The sequence below is a fragment of the Lontra canadensis genome, unplaced genomic scaffold, assembly GCF_010015895.1.
Source record: "Lontra canadensis isolate GAN:19392208 unplaced genomic scaffold, GSC_riverotter_1.0 scaffold52, whole genome shotgun sequence".
Classification (NCBI taxonomy): domain Eukaryota; kingdom Metazoa; phylum Chordata; class Mammalia; order Carnivora; family Mustelidae; genus Lontra; species Lontra canadensis.
Window position 1 is genome coordinate 12,758,267 of NW_022631046.1, and position 24,279 is coordinate 12,782,545.

Genomic DNA, 24,279 nt, shown 5'->3' on the forward strand with positions numbered 1-24,279 from the left:
CTTCTCTCATTGAGCTTATATTCTGTGGGGAGACAAGTAAATTTATACTACTAGTGAACGAGTAAATATATACTATCTTGGGAGTAGTAAGTGCTCAGCATGGAAGGAGAAAGTGATGATGTAGAATCATGATTTGTGATAGATTTTGGGTCCATTATAAGATCATTCCAGCCTTGCAGAACAGAAAGAATGGAGTCGCCCTGAACTGAGATTGGAGTGTCTGTGGGCAGACTGAGTATTTTTTAGGGGGAAATAATTTTGAATATACTGTCTCATACATATTAAGACATCTGACTGGAAATAATGAGTATGTAGTTGGATATATGAATCTGGATTTCTGGGGGAACATTATGGACTAAAAATAAAAATTTGGGAATCACCACCACATAGATAATATTTGAAATCAGGACTACCAACTATTCAAAATGTTTACATTTTTGAAAACCATATGTACTTTAAGTAATTTATCTATGCTTAGGTATGTTACCATTTGGTTGAAAAAATGGTGTATTACAGTACTCTGTTTATTTCACCTAGCAAAATATAGTAAATGTTTAATAATCTACACATTGGGGGTGCCTGGGTGGCTCAGCCATCAGGTGGCTGCCTTCTGCTCAGGTCATGATCCCAGGGTCCTGGGATAGAGCCCTGCATCGGGCTCTGCGCTCTGTGGGAAGCTTGCTTCTCCCTCTCCCACTCCCCCTGCTTGTGTTCCCTCTCTCGCTGAGTCTCTCTCTGTCAAATAAATAAATAAAATCTTTATTAAAAAAAAAAAATCTGAGGAGCCTGGGTGGATCAGTGGGTAAAAGGCTCTGCCTTCGGCTTAGGTCATGATCCCGGGGTACTGGGATCTAGCCCCGCAATGGGCTCTCTGCTTAGCGGGGAGCCTCCTTCCTCCTCATTTTCTGCTTGCTTCTCTGCCTACTTGTGATCTCTGTCTGTCAAATAAATAAATAAAATCTTAAAAGAAAATCTATACGTTGGAATGAAGGTATTCCAGTAAATATCTGTGCCAAATTTACTTAAGCTGTAATTGTTGCACATTTAGGTTTTCAGTTTTTTGCCTTTATTATGCTGTAACGAACAATGTTGTTTGGTTGTTTGTCTTTGCACCTACATTATTTCCTTTGAAAATTTTTTGAAGTGGGATTGTTGAGTCAATGCATATTTTTAAAACTTGGTATGTATGATAATGTGACAGGAATTCAGTTTCTTCTTGCTTTCTTAAAAGCCCTTTTTCCTGATTTTTAAAGATAATTTCTAATTTTTAAAGGTTTTTTCATTAGAAAAATGTAGGAAAAAAACTAAAAAGAAAGTGAAAATGACCATTATTGCTAATGTGTTTGTGTATAGTTTTCCAGATTGTTTTGCTGCTCAGATACACATGCTTGTTCTTTTTTTTTTTTTTTTAATTTTAATTTTTTAGAGAGAGAGGGTGTGTGTGTGAGCAGGGGGAGGCTCAGAGGGAGAGAGAGAATCCCAAGGTGGCTCCATGCCCAGTGCAGAGCCCAATGTAGGGCTCGATCCCACAAACCTGAGATCATGACCTCAGCCGAAATCAAGAGTCAGAGACTTAACTGACTGAGTCACCCAGGCACCGCCACATACTTCTGCTTTAAACCCAAAATAGGATCATAATGGAAATAGTCTTATATCTCTTCCCCCCCCCCCCAATCTAACTGTATTTCATGGTCATCTTTTTACATGAAAATTTTTTACATGAAAAATTTTTTGAAGCTGCATACTATTTCATTGTATATTGATCAGTTGGCTTATGGAAAGTTAGATAGCTTAAGCACACTTGTCTGATTATTTTCTTAGGATACATAGTGTAATTTCTAGGTCAAATGGTATATACAGTTAGAATTTTTTTTTTAAGATTTTATTAATTTATTTCACAAACAGATCACAAGTAGGCAGAGAGGCAGGCAGAGAGAGAGGGGGAAGCAGGCTCTCCGCTGACCAGAGAGCCTGATGTGGGGCTGGATCCCAGGACCCTGGGGTCATGACTACAGTTAGAATTTTAATACAGATTACCAAACTGTCCTCCAGGAGCATGCTCTGAGTTATATCACTATCAACAGTATATGAGACTGTTAATTTTCTCTGACTCCAGCTAATATTCTTTTTTTTTTTTTTTTTAAGATTTTATTTATTTGACAGACAGAGATCACAAGTAGGCAGAGAGGCAGGCAGAGAATGAGGAGGAAGTAGGCTCCCTGCTGAGCAGAGAGCCTGATGTGGGGCTTGATCCCTGGGACCATGACCTGAGCCGGAGGCAGAGGCTTTAACCCACTGAGCCACCCAGGTGCCCCCAGTTAATATTCTGATTACTGCTTTTAGTCTTTAGAAATCTAATTTTTTTCTTTTTAAGATTTTATTTACTTATTTGTCAGAGAGAGAGAGAGAGAGCACACAGGGGGAGAGGCAAGCAGAGGGAGAAGCAGGCTCCCTGCTGATCAAGAAGCCTGGTGCTGGACTTGATCCCAGGACCCTGGGATCATGACCTGAGCTGAAGGCAGATGCTTAACTGACTGAGCCACCCAGGCATTCCTAGAAATATGATATTAAAGAATGCTGAATCTTTCTTGTTTCCTTTAAATTACTGGTGAGGTTTTTGGCCAATTGTACCTTTTATTGTGTGCATTGAGTCTTACCATTGCTTTTACCTATTTTTTTTTTTGTTGAGGTGTTTCTCTTATTTTATTAGAATTTTCTATAAAAAATATTAAGCCCTCATCTATCATATGTCTTGTAAATAAATATTTTTATTTTTTGTAAAATTTTATTTATATTGTTTTCAACTGTATTAAAAGTTTTTGAGTTTTTATGTAGTTAAGTGCACATCTCTCCTGCTCTTTTTTTTTTTTTTTTTGTACTTTTGCTTTGGTGTCATGTTTACAAACATTTCCTTCATCCTACTGTCACAAAAATATTTGTCTGTGTCTTCTAGAATTTTTTGAGGTTTTTTATTTTATATTTAAGTTTTAATCCAGTAAAATTTATTTTCATTTAAGGTGTGTGGTCCATTTTATGTTTCTTTGGTTCCTTTTAAAATAGCTTCCTTTTTGTCCTTGAATTCTAGTTATCTGCTAAGTTTCTTTCAGTAGTGTTAGGATAAGGATGGTAGGGGTACCTGGGGGCTCAGCTGGTTAAGTTTCTGCCTTTGACTCAGGTCATGATCTCAGGGTCCTGGGATCAAGCCCCCTATCGGGCTCTTTGCTCAGCTGGGAGTCTGCTTCTCCCTCTGCTCCCCCCCATCCTGGCTTGTGCGCGCGCACTCTCTCTCTCTCTCTCTCTCTTGATTACTCTGTCTCTAATATAAATAAGTAAAATCTTAATTTTTAAAATTTATTTATTTTTAAGATTTGTTTGTTTATTTATTTGACAGAGAGAGAGAGAGAGAGATCACAAGTAGGCAGAGAGGCAGGCAGAGAGAGAGAGGGGGAAGCAGGCTCCCTGCTGAGCAGAGAGCCAGCCCTGTGCGGGGCTCAGTCTCAGGACCCTGGGATCATGACCTGAGCTGAAGGCAGAGGCTTAGCCCACTGAGCCACCCAGGTGCTCCAAATAAAATCTTTATTAAAAAAAAAAAAAAGGATAAGGGTGGTATAGTTAAAATTCTTTGATGTCTTTAACCGTATCCTCCTCTTTTTTTTTTTTTTTTTTTAAAGGAACTTTGTGCTTTAATGTTTTCCTTGGATTGGATTAAAGCAAAAACTGAACTCGTAGGCCCTGCTCATCTGATTCATGAATTTGTGGAATACAGGCATATATTGGATGAAAAGGTATAATTAGTAGGAAAAACAAGTTCTTAAAGGGCATCTCATTTTGTCATTTAATTCTAGGTTTAATAGTGGGGATGAGCAGGATAAAAGGGACAAAGAGAGAGAATTTCCTCACTTTAACTCCTGATGATTCTAATTATTTTGCTTCATAGCCTCCTGGGAATGTAGATGGGGTTGAGGTTTGAAAGTTGAGAAAGTAAAGTGTCCAACTGGGTTGTTTTGTTTTTTGTTTTTTTAATACAAGAATGTATTAAGAAAGTAACACTTCGATAAAGAGATTTTTATACTATGTTTAAAAATTTGGAGAGGGTTACCATATATTTGTTATCTAATGGCTGGCTATTTAATTTTAGCTCACATAGAGAATATCTCGTTTAAGCCTTTAAAGTGACAAGATCACAGAAACAGAAAAATGTCAGATCTTGGTTCTGGTTATATTTCTAAGAGATTTCAGTTTGTTCATAGGATTGTGCAGTCTGTGAAAATTTCCAGGAATTTTTATCTTTAAATGGACATCTTCTTGGACGACAGCCATTTCCTAATATTGTACAACTTGGTCTCTGTGAACCAGAAACTTCAGAAGTTTATCAGCAAGCTAAGCTGCAGGCCAAGCAGGAGGTCGATCATGGAATGCTTTATCTGGAGTGGATGTAAGTAGGTTAGGAAAGAAACCAAAGCGGGGGAAAAAAAGAAAAAAAAAAAAAAAAAAGAAACCAAAGGGAGTGGCGTGATAACGGTGTCATTATTTTTCAGGTAGTGAATAAGTTCACTCCAGGAAGATTTAACTACTTTGGAAAGGGCTGGAACTTTTAATAAGCATTCTTAGTTATTGAAAAGTTCTGGAGAAGTGAGTATAGGAGAAATATGTATTTCCAAAGAGTCCGTAGAAATAGATGCTTGCCTGTAGGTATTTTGACCAGTCATACTAAATAATAACACCAAATGGTTTACTTATTATAACTCAGTTTATTAGTGAAGAACATTGGCTTTGAAGTCACAGACACTGATTTGAGTCTCAGTTCTGAAACCTGAGAGTTTTGTGATTTTGAACAAATTACGGTTTGCTCTTTTTTTCATATATAAAATAGAGATAGCAATACTTTGAGGTATTATTTTTGTGAAGATTGAAATGAGATATTAGATATAAAGTGATTAGCCCTTTGCCCTTCACATAGCCCTGATTAAACTTGCATTGAATTTTTATTGTTCTAGCTCCTAAAAGAGACTGCTCAGTTTTGCTCTTGCTTTAATCTTATCAATTAGAAAAAGGAGAGGGTTAACTCATCTTTTTAATGCCTGTTATATAAGATATGCGCACATTATTCATTTTACCTTCAAACCTTAGAAGGTAAATATTATTTGGTCTATTTTACAAATGAGAAAATTGAGGCACGGAGTTGTTGAGATTTGACTAAGCTTGTGTAGCTTGTTGAATAGAATTTAATTCTTGGGTCTGTCTAGCTTTATTTTCCATGCGCCTTCTATATGCCACGTTTTTCTTACAGCTAGAAATAATAAACATGAATGGTTGTCTTTTCACATATATAATTTATCTGAATTGAACTGTAGGTTGATATCTGCAGTATTTATTAGTCCTGGGCCCTCTTTCCAAATAGGTTGCTGTAGGTGGTTTCCCTAATTCGTTGAAGCTAGGATAAATCTGTCTGTATTCTGGAATACTTGCTCACTTTATATCATAGCATTTGTTTCACTTCATGGTGATGGCCTATTTTTCTCTGTTACTAGTCCATACATTCTGTAGTTTAGAATAGTTTGGAGGTTAAAATTAACAGACTTTGGCTCTAGGCTGCCTGGGCTTGAAACCCAGCTCTGCCTTTTAAAAAAAATATTTATTTATTTGACAGAGAGCAAGCACAGCGGGGCAGCAGCAGGCAGAGGAAGAAGGAGAAGCAGACTCTCCACAGAGTAGGGAGCCCAATGTGGGGCTTGATCCCAGGACCCTAGGCTCGTGACCTGAGCTGAAGGCCACCCAGGAGTACCCAGGAGCTCCCTCCTCTGCTTTATTGGTTGTATATAACCAAGGAAAGTTATTCAGCTTCTCTCACATAATGGTGCTCTTTCATAGCACTGAGGAGATTAAATGATTCTATGTGTATATAAGAGAACCTCAAGCAGGCTCCATGGCCAGTGGGAGCCCTATGCTCGGCTCAATCTCAGAACCCTGAGATCATGACCTGAGCCGAAATTAAGAGTCAGGTTGCTTAACTGATGGAGCCAGCCAGGTGCCCTGACTTCTTTCCCTTTAAAAACAATGGAGATTTTTTTGAGGGTATCCTTACATAATGTTTTCTCTGCACATGTTATCATTAATATATCCAAGGAAAATAGAAAGCAACATGTATTTGATTAGTTAGATTTCTCCCAACTCAGTGACATTTGCAGCACCTGACAGGTTGCTTTATATAGGGTAGCATCTCTCTTAAAAAAGCCACTTTCATAATACTTTTTTCTTTCAGGAGATCTGTGCTGTCATTTACATGGTGGTAACTTAATTTTAAGAATTTTGTATTTTTGGCAACACAACAATGTTAAAAGACAGTTTACTTTATAACTGAAAAAGAAATTACTTTTACTCTTACTTATTAGGTTCCTGTTCATTTTTTCCTTGTATGTAGAAACAAAAAAAACATCAAGAATCTTTCCCGCTTAGTTGTCCGCCCCCATACAGATGCTGTTTACCATGCTTGCTTTTCTGAGGATGGTCAAAGAATAGCTTCTTGTGGAGTTGATAAAACCTTACAGGTAAAACATATCTCTTGAGAAAAATTGAAAGAGGCATGTACCTAATACTGTGCATATTAGAATATATTTAAATCCTAAAATTGAAGAAAATTTCTCTATTAGAAATAGAGAAATCCAAATCTCCTGAACATTTTATGAAAGCCTTTTTCTGGAAATTTAAAAGATATGGTTGTGTGTTTTCATAGTTTTAAAGTTGCCGAGTTACATAAAAGTACCTTTTACCCTAGCAATCAGTTACTGTCATCCAAGTGCCCTCTAAGAGTAATGAGGAAATGCAAATTGTTAAAAGACATAAAGACTCTCTAGCACAGTGAACACAGGGCTCTGATTAAAAAACAGTGATTAAGTAAAATACCTATTTTATCACAGGTTCAGACACAGATTTCTGACTATAAATAGGAATCAGACTATATTATTTGCTAAGGTGCTTTGAAGGAATTTAAGTTCTTGTTTGTTTTTGGAATATGTGAATGAGTGCTTTTCTTTAAATTTTGAAGGGAACAGAATCAGTTAGTTAAAACTTTGATATTTAGATTAGGTTTAGTCTTTGTAAGATTGTGACTATAAACCTTATTTTTGTATATGTGCTTTATTACTAATTTTATTAATTTTCACTTTTGAGACCCAGAAAGAAAACAAATTGAAGGAAATGGTCTGATTAAGAATTTGCCAACCTTAAAAAAAAAAGAAGAGAAGAGAAAAAAAGAATTTTACCAAACTAACCTCAAGAACTGAAGCTTTACTCTGCTGGCTCTTTTTATTGATATTACAAACATTTAATAAGAGAGAGTTCTCGATGTTAAGGCATATATATTCTGACATATATTCTGCTTTTTGGAGTGGTTTTTGCCAAGGTTCATTTATACTGCAAAATAATATGGATTAAGATCTTTTAAAGAAAGATTTTTATCAAATGTTGGCCATTAGTTTGTGGTAAAAGGATTTTATTGTTGCTTGTGCAGGTGTTCAAAGCTGAAACAGGAGAAAAACTGCTAGAAATCAAGGCTCATGAGGATGAAGTGCTTTGCTGTGCATTCTCTACAGATGACAGGTTTATAGCAACCTGCTCAGTGGATAAAAAAATCAAGGTAGGGAAATCTTTTTCACTTGAGTTGTAGTTACCATAGAATTCATTTTCTTTTTCCATAGTAGAATGACTAGTCTAAGTGGGGGTAAAGGACTCTTGCCTGTTGATCTGCTGACGTGAGGCATGCCAGGTTTAACCACTGCAAATTAATAGTGTCTATTTTTAAGCACCAGCAAAAATGCATAGGTTTCTCAGCCAGAGATATTTACTATATAGCTGGGAAAAGCAATTATAAATTAATGAATATGCCTACTGTTTATTATTCATAGGTCTATGGGTATACATCAGTTAGAATCTTTGAGGGCATTGTGATCGGAAGTGTTGCTGCACAGACTTACTGTCTGAGATTGGATTCCTGTTGTAAAATGCATACTTTGTGAAGTGCAACCCAGATTTTTTTTGAGGTGGAGTGGGGAGGGTGGGGTGGGGGAGCGGCAGAGGGAGAGAGAGACTCTTAAGCAGGCTTCACACTGTGTAGATCCTGATGCTGGGTTCAGCTCACAATCCTGAGCTGAAATCAAGAGTCAGATGCCTAACCAACTGAGCCACTCAGGCACCCCAATCACCTCACTTCAGGTTTTTAAAAAAATTTTTATTTATTTTTTATTTTTTAGAGAGCCTGTGCACATGAGAGTGGGGAAGGAGGGGGAAGGGAGAGAGAGAATCCCAAGCAGGCTTCAGACTGTGGAGCCTGACTTGGGCATCAGTCTTATGACCCTGAGATCATAACCTGAACTGAAATCAAGAGTCAGATGCCCAACTGACTGACCCACTCAAGTGCCCCTCGCTTCAGGCTTTTTAAAAAGAGGTGGATCCTGGGGTGCCTGGGTGGCTCAGTTGTTAAGTGTCTGCTTTTGGCTCAGGTCATGATCCCAGGGTCCAGGGATCGAGCCCCACATCGGGCTCCCTGCTCTGAGGGAAGCCTGCTTCTCCCTCTCCCACTCCCCCTGCTGTGTTCCCTCTCTTGCTGTGTCTCTCTCTGTCAAATTAATAAAATCTTTAGAAAAAAAAGCTGGATCCTGACTTGGTGGGAGTACTGAAAATAAATAGGTAGATAGATAAATAAAGGGGAGAGGAAGAGGGAAAGAAAGGGAGAAAGAAAGAGAGGTAGAAAGAAAGAGGCAGGGAGGGAGGAAGGAAGGAAGGAAGGAAGGGTGGAGTGTTAAAACTGGCTGGATGGGGTGGGGCTTGGACCTGGGAGAAAGAAAATTGGCTTGGAAGTTTTCCTGGGGTCTACACTCACTTGGAGTGTCCAGACAAATTAGGACCTTGGAAAAAATCTTTTTTTTTTTTTTAAGATTTTATTTATTTATTTGACAGAAAGAGAGCACAAGTAGGCAGAGTGGCAGTCAGAGGGAGAGGGAGAAGCAGGCTGTCTACTGAGCAGGGAACCTGATGCGGGGCTCAATCCCAGGACCCTGGGATCATGACCTGAGCCGAAGGCAGCCTCCTAACCCAACTGAGCTACCCAGGCGCCCCCCAAAATTACTTCTTGATAGATTGGACTCTCTAGGTGGCTTTACAACCAACCAGTTAATTAACTCCATAGCCACTACTGAGTCACACTTGGGAGTTGGCAGGTCTTGATACTTCCAAAGTCAGAGTTATGTGGCATAAAAGGAGATAACACTGAGTTTCTGTTTTCTGAGTACTCAAAGTAAAAAACAAGAGGAACAAATGTCTGTTAAAGAACTTAAACTTTTTGGACTTCTTGTGAGTACTTCGATAAGACAAAAAAATATGGGGTGCCTGGCTGGCTCAGGTGGTAGAGCATTTGGCCCTTCCATCTTGGTGTCATGCGTTCGAGCCCCATAATGGGCGTAGAGGTTATTAAAAATTAAAAAAAAGAAAAAGAAAGAAAATGCTATGGGAGGGACATTAATACCTCTAAAAAGTTCAGAGCCTAGTTAAGACTAGGTAATTTATTTCTTCCAGAACACACTGCTTTATTGTCTTACGTAGTGACTAGAATGATGATTACTTCTGCTTGGGAATTTAACACTGTGTGAGGCTTTATACTACACCCTTTGTTTTATTACATTATCAATTTCTCACTACAACTTGCAGAATAAGAGTAAATTGATCTCATTTTGCAGATAAGAAAATAGGTTCAGAGATGAAGTCATTTGCCCAAGCTCACATTAACAGATAACGAATAGAGCCAGGGTTCAAAGCTAGGTTTCCCTCAGAATCTAAAGCCTTAATTTTTTTCATTGATCATCTGCCTTTACTTTTTATTGATACCTCGAAAACAGCAGCAAACTTAGCTTGTCCTTTATTTCATTTGGTACCTTGAATTGTGTAGGACAGGTGTAAGTATCCTCCTTTTACTGAGGAGGGAAGTGTGAAGCAGACAAAGTAAGGACTTGATGATGGACACACAGTTTATAAGTGGAAGAGCCAGGTCTTGGACTTAATCCTTCTGATCTAAAGTCTATTATTCCATCCCTTGTATAGTACTTCTCTGTCTACTGTCGTTCATGTGACCACGTGCAGTCCTGCCCTTGAAGAATGTAATTTTTTAAGGGATTCTAATGATCCTATAGAAAGACATATGTGTAGACTTGCAAGTAATTTTTTTAAAAACATCCTGGAAAAATACGGGCATATTTTAGAGAAGGGGGGTACTCATTAGCCTCATGTCCAACTGGGGAGATCGGCCACAAAGTGGCTCACATTTGTTTGCTCTTCTGTTCTTCCTTTGAAAGTTAAGGGGGAGTTGTAAATTTTATTCTCTTTTCTCTTTAGATCTGGAATTCTAGGACGGGGGAGCTGGTACGTATCTATGAGGAGCACTCAGAGCAAGTCAACTGCTGCTGTTTTGCCAACAACAGTCAGTACCTTCTCTTAGCCACCGCATCAAGTGACTGCTTCCTTAAAGTAAGTATGGGTAATGAGAACTACATAGACAAATTTGATAGGTGCATCAGAACATTTTTTTTCAGTTTTCTCTTTTATTAGTCAGGGCTCTTTTGGTTGTAGTGATAGGAACTTTCATACTTGCTTAAGCCAAAAAGTAAAAGAAATTAATGGTTCATGTAACTGAAAAGTCTACAGGGAGCATGGCTTTAGGCATAACTGATTTCAGATGCTCAAGTTACAGTCTTGGAGTCTAATCCCCTCTCCATCTTTAGACTCTGTTTCGCTCTTTGTTGGTTCAGGCATGTTCTTTCTGTCTGGCAGGAAATACAGCTGTTCTCAGTTACTGGCTTACATGGGTTGTACAGCTTATAGTCACAGAGGAAGAGAAACATACTCTTTCCCGGGACCCATAGATTTAATTTTAAAGAAGACTATTTGACCTTGTTTGGCTTGTATTCTCATTGATAAATAACCCTCGTGGGCCAGTAGGATGGAATTCTTGAATTGGTCAAAGATTACAAGTTTAGCCATGGAGAAATGGGACAAATGAGGTGAGGTGAGCTCTACTTGAATTGTAAGTGGGGCTTGATTCAGAAGTTCTGTTATTAGGAGAAAGGAACAAAGATGCTGATAGGAAAAAAATAAAACTAAAACCAAAAATATTTCATATATGTTTGATAATGTTTTATACTTACAGATTATAAAAGATTTTATCTTTTTTTCTCTGAAGTAGAATATTAAAGATAGCTAGATTAAATTTTCTGGGGTTCCAGAAAGATTCACTAACTTTGGATTGTTTGGGTTTGGTTTCTGCCTTTTTTAATGTTGCACTATCTTTGCAAAGGGACATTATATTTTTGGGAGGGTTGGGCAAACCATTTCAGTTTGAAAAACCTCATAGACTCTGTGTTTTACATTTACATACATCATTTTAAAAAATTTTAGAAAATATTGAAAATTGTCCCAGCTTTCCCCTTCATTCAATTCAGGAAGCAGAAACTTTTTTTTTTTTTTTTCCCTCCCATCAAAAGAAAACTTATGCAGAAGCTCAGTGTATAAGAGATAAAGCCCATTGCCCTGGTTGAAGTGGGGTGCGGTTTGGCATTTTTTGTTTTTTTAAAGACTTTATTTATTTACTGGAAAGAGAGAAATGTGTGGCTGTGTGCACATGAGCAGGGGGTGGGGGTGGACAGAGGGAGAGGGAAGAGCAGACTCAGTCACTAAACCAGGAGCCTGATGCGGGGTTCTGACCCAGGACCCTGAGATTGTGACCTGAGTAGATGTCAGACACTTAGCTGACTAATCCACCCAGGCGCCCCTGAGCTTGCTTTTCTTTATCTTTTTCTTTTGGTTTTTAAGATTTTATTTACTCATTTGAGAGAGAGACAATGAGAGAGAGCATGAGAAGCGAGAAGGTCAGAGGGAGAAGCAGACTCCCTATGGAGCTGGGAGCCTGATGTGGGACTCGATCCCAGGACTCTGGGATCGTGACCTGAGCTGAAGGCAGTTGCTTAACCAACTGAGCCACCCAGGCACCCTGAGGTTGCTTTTCTACTCTCTTGTTCCCTCTCTTATTTCCCCCAGTGGTCCCTTTCAGACATGTTTCTGGAATCCCTAGGGGCCTACATAGTACAATTTGAAAACTCTGGATTGGATTAAAATAACAGACCAGTGTAGTCTTAAAATCATAGCTCATTTTAACTCAGATATGCTTTACCTTATTGAATAAATCCACCTCTAAAAAACTACAGCTTCTATATTATTTATGATTAATTTTTGGTGTTTCTTTTTTTATTTTTAAATTTAAGCACTTTTTTTTTAAAAGATTTTATTTATTTATTTGACAGACAGAGATCACAAGTGGGCAGAGAGACAGGCAGAGACAGAGAGAGGAGGAAGCAGGCTCCCCCACTGCTGAGCAGAGAGCCCGATTCGGGGCTCGATCCCAGGACCCTGGGATCATGACCTGAGCCAAAGGCAGAAGCTTAACCCACTGAGCCACCCAGGTGTCCCTTGGTGTTTCTTTTGAACATTTTGTAGGGTGAAGAAGTTTATTTTTCCTCATTTTAATTATAGACAAAAAGCTCTAGGATGTGAGAACAAAGAGAGATCTATGCGTTCTATTGGTTAGTCAAAAATTTTAATTAAGTACAAATTTTACTTTAAGATCTGCTATACCACACCTGTATTACCATGTGGACAATTAGAATTCACTTCTTGTGACTCTTGAACAGAAGGCAATGAAAATAATGTAAATCTGAAGCTACCCCTATGCGACTTGCCTGAAAAATAGGATTTATCTAGGACTAGGATAAAGAAGTCTAGGATGGAGATGGGTATGAAGAATAGAACTTATCTCACTGGTCATTTCTAAAGGGTTTTTGTCAATATTAATTTTGGGGTTGGATGATTTCTTCTTCCGTGTTTAATATAGTTAGCATAAATCCCCTGAGAGGACTATAGCCCTTTTTATTTATATTTTACTCACTTTTCAAACACACGCAAAAAGAGAGAGTACAATAATAAACCCTTGTGGTATCCATTGCCTAGCTCTTACTATTATTAATATTTTGCCAATCTTATTTTATTCTTCCCCTCCTTTTTTTTTTTTTTTTTTGGCTGTAGCATGTTAAAACAGATTGCAGTTATCGTGACATTGCACCCAAAATACTTCAGCGTGGATATCTGAGGTCTTAAACCTAGTACCATGCCGTTATCACACCTAACAAAATAAGTAATAGTTTTGTGATCTCTCTGGTCCATGTTCACTTTCCCCCATTGTTCTTTTTTTTTAAGTTTATTTAGTTTTAGTTAACTTGCTCTTCAAGCCTCTTCAATTTCCTATCAAATGTATTTATATCTATCTTTGTTATCTTTGTACCTTTCAAGTCATTTTTTAGAACATAAATGGATTTTAGCCCAGTAAGTAAACTCAAGATTTGCATTGGAAAATCTTAAAAAGACCGTTTGGGTAACCTAGCATCTAAAAAAATTTGGGAGCATTTTATTTTACATATTACTTTTTAGAGAGCTGAATAAAATAATAATCCAACTACTTTGTTAAAATGAACAGTAATTATTTAGTTACTTAGTTCTCAGACTAAAAGCCTAGGTAAGTTTGGTCCCTTAGTAGATTTAGGTGATGATCTAAGGGCTGCCCCATTACTTGGTAATCACAAGTTCACTTTTGTGTTTGACACCTTTGCATTACTATGAATTGAACATTTTTCTGATTGAAAAAGCTTAAATGGGAGGGAAGGGTGAATGTTATGAGATTTCTAGCTTTACCTTATTCAGTACTAGTTTTTTAGTTATCTTTTTATCTTTATCAAATAGCTCTGGGATTTGAATCAAAAAGAATGCCGAAATACCATGTTTGGCCACACAAATTCAGTCAATCACTGCAGATTTTCACCAGATGATAAGCTTTTGGCTAGTTGTTCAGCTGATGGAACATTAAAGGTACGCTTTTGTTTTTTATTAAAATCGGTTGTAGCTTTGTGGTTTTATGATTTGGTTATAGAAAAAGGTTTCTTTTTTTCTCATTTCTACAGGAAGAGCTTTTTTCCCCCCAGCTTCCAGGAGCACATTTAATATAACCATAATTGCTTATTATAATGATTGTTTGCAAATGGTTTACTGCCTTATGCTTTAAAGTAAATATATTTTGAATTCTTAATTTTTAAGCATGTCTTTATAACTTCATAAAATTTTGAGATCTGTGGGGTCAAATTTGTAAAGGCCCTACTTTTATTTATTCTCGAATAAATGGCAGAATATGCCATTTATTTTATATTTTCCTGTTCTCAAGAAGTCTGTGCAGGAAAAAGAACTAGGGAAAAAAGTATATTCAGCCTCTTGAAATTTGTAGTCTAAGATAACTAAATTCTTCAAATTCTCTAAGATCCTAATCCCACTTTTTTTTATTATTCCTGTCTCTACCATCATTCTAGTCTCCTCTACATTGATTTTCCTTTCTTTCTTTGGTCTTAATTCTAATCTATCTTTGACCTCGTCTTTCAGTCTACCTTTTCCCCTCCCATTCTATAGTATTACTGTGGTTCACGCTGTCATCTCCTTATGTTTAATAGCAGCTTTCTAAGATGTGTTCCCCATCTTCTAATCTTGGTACAGAACTGCTAGAATAACTTTCTACCTCTATTTTCATCTTGCGACTTTCAGCTGGGACACAAAAGTGCTACATTATAAATTGTGATAAACCCAGGCTCATCAGGCACTTTACCTTCCATCATTCTGCTACCTCTGTTCCTGTCCGGTTTGTTTCTTCTAGTCCCCTTAACACTAATTGTTCTGGGCGAGATAATTTGGTAGCTTATGTGAGCTACTGTTCCTATATATATTTCATTAGTCTTTATTAGGATTTTGGCCTCCAATTCGCTTGCCTATATTTTTTAATGCCCCTCAAACCTTTATGCAAAGCCTTCTTCAGAAAGTGTTCTCTTATCACATCTGTCTGTCTGGTTCTGAGTACATCCATCCTTCTATCTATATATGTATATATTTATCTCTTCTTGTTCCCACTTGTAAATGTGTTGTGCTGTTCAGTTCATTCATTTTCATGTATCTTCTTTTCTTTGATGAGACTGAATATAGATTTATGATCAGAGACATCATAGCTTCTTGTACTCTCAAGTTCATACTACAGAATTATACTCAAAACATGCACTCAATAAAACTTCTTGACAAATATTTTTTCCAGGGAAATACTTGAACTCTCCCGGGCACTATTTTGTTTGTTAGGATCACTAGAGAAGAAATTTGTTAATGTTATCGGTAACTCCTCAGTTACAGGAAGGTGAAATCTGTTGGTGCAGATCCTCTGGTCGAATCTTTGATCTCTTTTTGTCACTGAAGATAACTCGGTTTTGTATAAATTACTTCAGGGCATTGAGGAACCCTTTTTGGGTAGAATTCTACCTTAAGGAATTTTCTAGCTGTTAGTAGATGTTGGGAGCATTCTTAGGTAGAATATTCAGGTAAATAGATTCTGACTTCTATGACATGTTGTCTGCAAATACTAAATACCTGTCCTTTCCTTTAGGACAATCTATATCTGAAGAGGCTTTTCAGAATACCCTTGGACGGGTTAAGACAACTCTTTTCTGAGAGAATCTTTCAGTTATATAAGCCTATTATTTCTTGTTTTCTATTAAGTGAATGACTTCAGAAGAAAACATTTTATATCTCAAGTCAGGTTTTTCCATCTTATCACTGTTGCTAATTCCAGGTTCTGGGAAGATTCCATTTTCCTTAGCATTATTCCATTATTGTTACGTTGCTTAACGTTAAAGACATTTGTGAAACCAGACTATCCGTTTCATAAATTTAAAGTGTGTAGCTCAGCTGGCCTTCTTTGCTGCCAAGTTGTGCTCTGTTCATTCCTAATTGATTTGTTGCTGTATTCATCATAGTTCCAATTCCAGACTTTTGCTTTTGTTCTTAAGCCCCCAGTCTTGTCACTGCATCCCTTTCACTCTCTGGAGATTACCTTACTTCATACCTACCTATTCAGAAGGTTGATACCACCCATTAAGAGTTCTCTTTCAGGGGGCTTGGGTGGCTCAGTTGGTTAGGCCTCTGTGTTTGGGTCAGGTTATGATCCTGGTGTTCTGGGATCGAGTCCTGTGTCAGGCTCCCTGCTCCACAGGGAGTCTGCTTCTCCCTCTGCCCCTTCTCCCACTCATTCTCACAATCCCTCTCTCTCTGTCTCTCAGATAAATAAAATATTAAAAAAAAGAATTCTCCTCCTTAAATCTCCTCAAAAATGGTCATAAAAATCCCAGCTCCCTTTCTTTTTTCTCATATCAGTTCCCAGAAAGTTCTCTGCTTAGGCCTGCTGTTCCTTTTTTTCTTCTCCCCTGCAAGCTTTGCTTCACTAATTATTTTTTCTTTCTTTATGTATCTTTAGCTTTTCTTCTCTTTGGGTTCCTTTCCCTCAGCCAACACATGTTCTTGGACCTTTCCAAAACCAAAAAGTGAAAAACCTTTGATTCTCCATGGATTATGTTTTCCTCCGAAATTGTCATTCTATTTTCCCCTTTATTGTTAGACTTCATAAGCTACCTGTACTAGCCTCCATTTCCTGACTATTCACTCCATATTTCAAACTTGTTAGGCCTAATATCTTTCTTCTATTCCCTCGAAGCATGTAAAATCTAGTTTTATTTTCAGTCTCCATTGTTTTTGTTGTAAAGGTTGATGCTCTTTGGATTAGTGTGAAATCTTAAATTTTTCTTTAGCCAAGACTTACTCTTTTTGTTGTAGTAACATTATTCCTCACTTCTTCCCCCATCACCCACCTATATTTCCTTTCTGAAACTCTCACCTGACATCAGTGTTTTCTACTTTTTCCTTTTTTCTCTCTAACCCCTTCTTAATCTTTTTATATATAAAATAATAGCTTATATATATGTAATATAAAAATAGCTGTTCCTCAAGTACCTCTTAAATACCTCACTTAAATACCAGCTTCGTTACTGTTCTCCCATCCCAGTTCATTAGTCCCATGGCTTGAACTCTCATGTCTTCTGTGAGGTTCATCTCTTCTGTGAGTGACTTTCAGCTGTGTTACTTCCAGCCCTCATTTCTCTTGTGTGCTTGTGTCCTCATCTCTAACCACCTGCTTAGTTGTTGTCACTTAGATAATATACTGTGCCTTAGACGTACAGTGCTCCACACTGAGCTGTATTTCCTTCCCAAACTTGACCCCCACTTTTTCCTGTATGTTTTATGATTTTGATTAGATCAGTGTCCAGGATTTACATCATTGTAACTGGTCACGGTTGAGTCATGTAGTACGAGTTTTTTTCCTTTGTCATACAAGCTGCTTGTTTTCCTTGGGATTAAATGTACTGTACATTAACACTGTAATTTTGTTTTTTAACACATTATACTTATTTTTTTTAAGGTGCTTATCACTAATTCATCTTTAAACTATCCTTGTCTAAATTGCTTCTTAAGTTATTCACACTTATCAGATGTTTGTTATTTGATATCAGACGTTTGATATGTTTGATATTTCTTGGAAATAACTTTCTTGGGGTGTTCTGTTGTTCTTTCTATTCTGATTGATGAAACTACTTCCATTGTCCAGTTGGAGAGCTTCCTTTATTATCCTGGTGATTCTTTTTTTTTTTTTTTTAAAGATTTTATTTATTTATTTGACAGAGAGAGATCACAAGCAGGCAGAGAGGCAGGCAGAGAGAGAGGAGGAAGCAGGCTCCCTGCTGAGCAGAGAGCCCGATGCAGGGCTCGATCCCAGGACTCTGAGATCATGACCTGAGCCAAAGGCAGGGGCTTAACCCACCGAGCCACCCAGGCACCCCCCTGGTGATTCTTTTGCTTTGCTCTTGACTTAAAACTCTGTTTATTAGATTTTTTGTCTTCTTTCTTGTTTTTTTCTCACGTTGGTTTCTCTAGCTTCCTAAGAAAGAATCTTTGGGAGGTAAATTTTTGAGACCTTATCTAACTTCATATTTAATTGGTATTTTTGACTGCATATAGATTTCTGGGTTGTAAATTATTTTTCCTAGGAATTTTGGGGACATTGTGCCCTTGTCGTCTGTCTTCTAAAGTTCCTCTTGAAAAGTTTGAAGCCATTCTGATTCATATGTGATCTGTTTTTTGTCAGAAACTTTTAAGATCTTCTTATCCCCAGTATTTTTTCTTTTAAAAATTTTGTGACAATATGCCTTGGTGTGGGTTTGTGTTCATTTATTGTGGTTGGCACTTGGTGTCTGCTTGCTTGCTTGCTTGCCTGCCTGCCTTCTTTCCTTCTTTCTCTCTTTCTCTTTTTTTCTTTCTTAAAGATTTTATTTATTTATTTGAGGCAGAGTGAGTGAAAGGGAGAGAGACTCTGAAGCCGACTCTGCACTGAGCACAGAGCCCAACTTGGGGATCGATCCCACAACTGCAAGATCATGACCTGAGCCCAAACCATGAGTGAAACATTGAACTGACTGAGCCACCCGGGTGCCCCTTGGTGGCTTCTTTTAATTTGAAAATTCAAATACTTCAGTTCTGTAGGCTTCCTTTAATTTTTTGATTTATTCTTCTCTACTTTTTCTTTCTTCCTCTACCTTTGTTTTTTCTCTCCTTCTCTTTTTGCCTTCCTTTCTGGAAGATTTCTTTAGCCTTATTTTCTAGCTTTACTTTCTAATCCTTCTGTTGGATTTTTAATTTCTGTTGTCATGTTTTTAAGTACACATTGTTACGATCAGTTTTTTTCATTTTTTCCTACTTTTGTTTCATGGATGCAGTATCTTTTATCTTTTTGTGAATGTTAATAGTTTGTTTTAGGGGTGCCTGGGTGGCTCAGTCATTAAGCATATGCCTTTGGCTCAGGTCGTGATCCCGGGGTCCTGGGATCGAGCCCCGCAACAGGCTCCCTGCTTGGCGGGAGGCCTGCTTCTCCTGCTCCCACTCCCCTTTCTTGTGTTCCCTCTTTTGCTGTCAGTCTCTCTCAAATAAATAAATAAAATCTTTAAAAAAAATAGTTTGTTTTAAAAAATTTGTGTTCATGTATAGTTGCTGTTTCCTCTGTTGGTTTTGGTTTCTGTCTGCATTTTAGAGATCTAGCTTAGCTCTCTGATCTTGGATATACCTGCAGATGGTTTCTGACTTAAAACGGTTTGACTTAGGCTTTTTCAGCTTTGTGTTGATGCAAAAGTGAGGCACATTCAGTAGAAACTGTATTCAAATTTTGAATTTTAATCTTTCCCCTGGATATTGAAATACAGCGTGACTCTCGCTTGTGATGCTGGGCCGTGGCAGCGAGCTGTAGCTCCAGTCAGCCATGCAAACAAGAGGGTGGACAACCAATACACATGCAGCCTGTCCTGTATCTATAGTACCATTCTGTTTTTCGCTTTTTGTACAGTATTTAACAAATTACATGAGATATTCAACACTATTATAAAATAGGCTTTGTTAGATCTTGCCAAGCTGTGGGCTAATGTAAGTGTTCTGTGCACATTTAAGGTAGGCAAGGCTGAGCTATGATGTTCAATAGGTTATGTTATTAAATGCATTTGCAACTTATGATGGGTTTATTGGGATGTAATCCAATGGTAAGTTGAGGAAGATCTGTATATGTATTAGATACGTATCCTGCTCATAATTAAGAGTGCAGCACCAAAAAGCTGATAGGGAATTGTGAGCTTGCTAATTGTGAGTTTCTCTGTAGGGTTATCCCTGCCATTTTTGATGGTAAACTCCTAATGTCAGACTCCTTAGATCTTTTGTCTTGATCTTGTTGGATATTCAGAGAAAAATCCTCAGTTTCCTACCCTGTAGGGTACAAGTCTGGTTGGCAAGAAGATGTTTAGGTAGAGATCTCAACATTTGGGATATAGACTTTCTCTTAATTTCCCTATTTTTAGAATGGTGACTCTGCTCTCAACTGTGCCGGGTGCAGAAAAACCCTCTACTCTTCAGCTAGAGTAGGGATATAGCAACCTGGATTGCATAGTTGGGAAGGGGATTTCAAGGGATTTATAGTGATTCTCTACCCTTAACAGAGGGTATCTGGTACACTTCCTTAGCCTTTTAGGAGTTTTATGGTATGAATTGGGCTGCTTCTTGGGTTTCCCCATGGTGGAATCAGGATGCAGTTTTTAGGAGTCCCCTTACTGCTTGTCTTTCTGCTTTTTTTAGACTTTACAGTTTTGTTGTTGTTATCTCTTCCTCCTTTCTCCTTTGCCTTGTGAACTATGCCTAAAGAACTACTACTAAAGAGAAAAATCCTCTTTACTATTGCTTTTACATGGATTTTGGGAGGGTGTGAAGATGAATTTGTGTGTTCTGTCTGTATCTTGGACCTGAACCCTATTTCCTTCAGTAACACAATTGTTTCTACTCAGCTGTGCTTGAAACATGAGAAGAATCTGTCTTTTCACTTAAAATGTATTTTTTGATTATTATTGAATACTTATTATGTGCCAGACACAAGCATTTGGGTTTTAAATACTAAGACAAAACAAAACACAATTAATTCCTGGCCTGAAGTTGTTCAGAATCCAGTTGGAGAGAGAGAGAAAGGAATAGATAAGCTGTGGAAATAGTAAAAGGGTGCTCTGAGAACAGGTGAGGGCCCTTTCTAGGATGTGTCCAGGCACCTGACACTGCATCCAAACTGTAGCCTGTTCTTTCTTTTCATTGTCTTTGTTTTCCCCTTTTGTACTTTAGCTTATGCTGACCATTTAACCTAGAATCTAGGCCATAGAGTGTTCCTTTTGGCTTTCTAGTGTTGAAATTCTGTCTATCCTAAGTTGGTCTGCAGTCGACTGACCTTCAGGGTGTCCACTTCTGCAAAACCTGTTCTCTGAAGCCCACGGCTTGGATCTAACATTCCCACTGTGCTATATCTTTTACTCTCAAATGATACATTTGATGTACCTTTCATTAGAGTCACTTATGGGCATGTCTTACCTCCTTGATTGACCTTTAAACTCTTTGAGAGTGCTATCTGTACCTAATTTATTTATATAATCTCAAAGCAACTAGCATAGTCGTTACTGTGTTCAAGATGATAGAACTTTGCTGTGTTCTTTCAAATCAAATTAAGACTTCTCCAAACTCAAAACAAAAAAACAATATTAAAACTCTTCAGAGACAGGAATTTGACTTCATGTGTGAGTATCAAAAAGTGGTTGTAGAGCACAGAGAACTAGCAGCAGGGGAGAGACATTACTGCACTCTTGGTGAGAACTGCTGTGTTTGTGGCAGCTTTCCCACTGTGCTATTAAGCCAGCATTGTTAGCTGGTTCATGCTGTTACAGTGACAGGTAGTAAGCAGAGGTCCTGCAAAATGATATTGGATAACAGCATTTCAAGGTCAAAGTCTTCTAAAGCTTTTGCCTTCTGAGAGGATGAAGGACTGTAAAATTATTTCCTGCCCCAAATGGCTCTGTAATCTTCTAAGCATTTTGCAGGGTATCATGTTGATTAGCATAGCATGTGTTTTTCAGGCCCTGTTGACAAACCATTTCAAAATGTGAGTTTTATTTAAAAATTGCCATTTAGGGCGCCTGGGTGGCTCAGTGGGTTAAAGCCTCTGTCTTCAGCTTGGGTCGTGATCTTGGGTCCTGGGATCGAGTCCCGCATCGGGCTCTCTGCTCAGTGGGGAGCCTGCTTCTCTCTCTCTCTGCCTACGTGTGATCTCTCTCTCTGTCAAATAAATAAATAAAATCTTTAAAAAAATAAAAAATAAAAAATAAAAATTGCCATTTAAACATACAAGGGCCAGGGTGCACGTGGGCCTTGATTATAGTATAGTGACTTACTCAAAATCAAATGCTGGTATTTACTTGGTCCCTTGATATGTGGACTTTCATCACTCATTGGATAGGAGCTGAAGTCAGGTCCAGATGCACATTGTAGTTTAGGTAGATTTAATGAAATTGGGTTGTGTTAGTTTTTGTTTTTTTTTTTTCTTTCTTAAATCTAGGCAGTGGTTTCTTTTTTATATTAAGAGGGAAACAGTTTGATTTATCATGTATCCTATTTGATGTGACTGAAGCTTCTGACATATGTAGGGTTTTTTTTTTTTTTTTCTCTCTTTAAGTATCAAGAAAAGGGCTATTTTAGTATCTGATGTCTCTTGTGCCTTCCAGTTTCGTTGCAAGGGGAAATATTTTGGTATTGGCTATATTCCTTAGTGTATATAATGCATCTTTAAACTTGAAAGAAATTTAGAAATGTGCTTGGTCAGACAGATCTGGTTTTACCTTGGAGCTGTACTTTGGAAGCTGAGTTAAAGCCCAAGAAACGGCTTTTTTTTTTTTTTCCTCTTTTTTTTTTTTTTTCCTTTTTTTTTTTTTTTTTTTTTTTTCCCCCCTCTCCGTCCTTGTTCTTGGCCAACTGTTGGTCTGGGCACGGCAGCCATTATCACTCTATGAAGCTGGGATGCTGCCCAAGGCCTAGGGGAGTGAAGATGGGCCTTCTTGAAGGCCTTTTTCTTTTGTGCTATTCAGGCGGCTCTGCTAGTGGGGGAGGTTTAGAGTCTTTTGTATCCCATTCCTCAGGATCCAGTTGTTTCAGAGCTCTGTCTGGCACCACCAAACACACAAGGTGTCTTGCTTCCTTTCAGCATATTCTTTGTTTTCTATTTTCAGAGGCTTCCTTAGATCCCTGGATGTTCTGCTATGTTCGTAACTCGGTCTAGGCTGGGCCCTGTGTGGCGTCCCGGCTGTGCATGCAGTCGGTGGGCGCTTCACGCCTGGCTCAGCAGAGGGCAGCAGTGGCAAGTTGTGAGCCTCCTCTCACCTTCTAGTCTCATCCTTCCTGTCAACACCTAATCTTCAGCCTCCTCCACACCATGCAAGGAGTTTTTAACATTTTATTTAATTTTACATTATGCATTTTGCGTTTCAGGCAGTGGTTCTAGTTTTGTTTGTTTGTTTCTTCTTAGGAAGGCGCTGAATGACGCTAGAGTACTTAATTTTTAAAGTCATGCATAAGTGGAAACAATTCATTAGAAAAAGCGAATATTTGCATTTAATCCAGGTGAAATTCTAGAGGTGTGATTTGAGATTAAAACAAACTTAAACTTTCTTAAAATTTTTGCAATCTGAAGCTTTGGGATGTGAAATCAGCAAACGAGAGGAAAAGCATTGATGTGAAGCAGTTCTTCCTAAATTCAGAGGAGCCTCAAGAGGATATGGAAGTGATAGTGAAATGTTGTTCATGGTCTGCTGATGGTGCTAGGATAATGGTGGCAGCAAAAAATAAAATCTTTGTAAGTATCAGTATTTTAATAAGCCAATTTAGCCTGATTTAAAGAAAATGAAAATGTCAACTGATTTTTGCATTGTACACTGTTTATTGATATAATCAAAGTATAGCTGTATGATATGGGGTTGGCTCCCTAACTTCATAATTCTCAGAACTGTGTTCCAGGAGGTAGTCAGTAGGCTCTGTGAGGAAAGGTCTCCATGGTCACACAGATTTGGGAAATGTTATGTGTTGCTTTCCCCTATTAGAGTTCTCAGTGTATACCAACATACTTAAGGCCTCCAGAAATTCTGTAATACAGAAATAATTTATGTTGGCTAGTCCATTGTTTCTCAAATTTATTGAAAACATGGAATAGTTTCTGCTTTTTTTTGTTTGTTTACAATTTTGAATACATTGATTTAGGTGATTTTCAAAGTGTTTTCTTACCCCTGAAATTCATTAGGATTTGCTGAATGTGATAGAAATATTTGTCAGTAACTGAAGAATATTGTAAGAGTTCTGTGATATAGATGAAGGACAATATGCAAAAATAGTGAATGACAAGAAAATGCTGTCCTTTTTTTAAAATCTAATAACAGCTTACATTTGTAATATTCAGAATACTCTCACATATTATTTCTTTTAATATAACTATCCAAGGGACACAGCAGATTTCATTAGCCCTCTGCTGATAATGAGGCAGCTGAGGTTCAGAGCAGCCAAATAATTCGTTCCATGTTATACCCTGGAATTGGAAAGGTAGGTATTCTGATTTATGACCCAGTGATATTCCATTCAAATAGTAATTTTAAAAGACTTGAATAAAAGATATTATAGTTTTATTTTCACCTTTATTGAGGTACACTTGACAAATAAAATTGTAGGATATTTAAAGTATACAACATGATGAATTAATATTTGTATGCTTTGTGAAAAGCTTCCCCCCACATGGAATTAAATAACGCATCTGTCACCTCACATGCTTACCTTTTTTTTTTTTTTTTGGTGAGGACATTTAATTTCTACTTTCTTAATTTCATTTATACA

The 24,279-nt window shown here is 37.7% G+C and overlaps 1 protein-coding gene across 1 annotated transcript in view; it reads left to right on the forward strand.

The window, feature by feature from the left end:
- APAF1 (apoptotic peptidase activating factor 1) overlaps positions 1-24,279 on the forward strand; it is an 87,807-nt gene that overhangs the window by 32,829 nt on the left and 30,699 nt on the right. Inside the window, exons 12-18 of the mRNA XM_032874299.1 lie at positions 3,672-3,785; positions 4,251-4,435; positions 6,422-6,548; positions 7,511-7,636; positions 10,384-10,515; positions 13,834-13,959; positions 23,093-23,254. Coding sequence (XP_032730190.1) covers positions 3,672-3,785; positions 4,251-4,435; positions 6,422-6,548; positions 7,511-7,636; positions 10,384-10,515; positions 13,834-13,959; positions 23,093-23,254 — 972 coding nt within the window. The remainder of the gene's footprint in view (positions 1-3,671; positions 3,786-4,250; positions 4,436-6,421; positions 6,549-7,510; positions 7,637-10,383; positions 10,516-13,833; positions 13,960-23,092; positions 23,255-24,279) is intronic.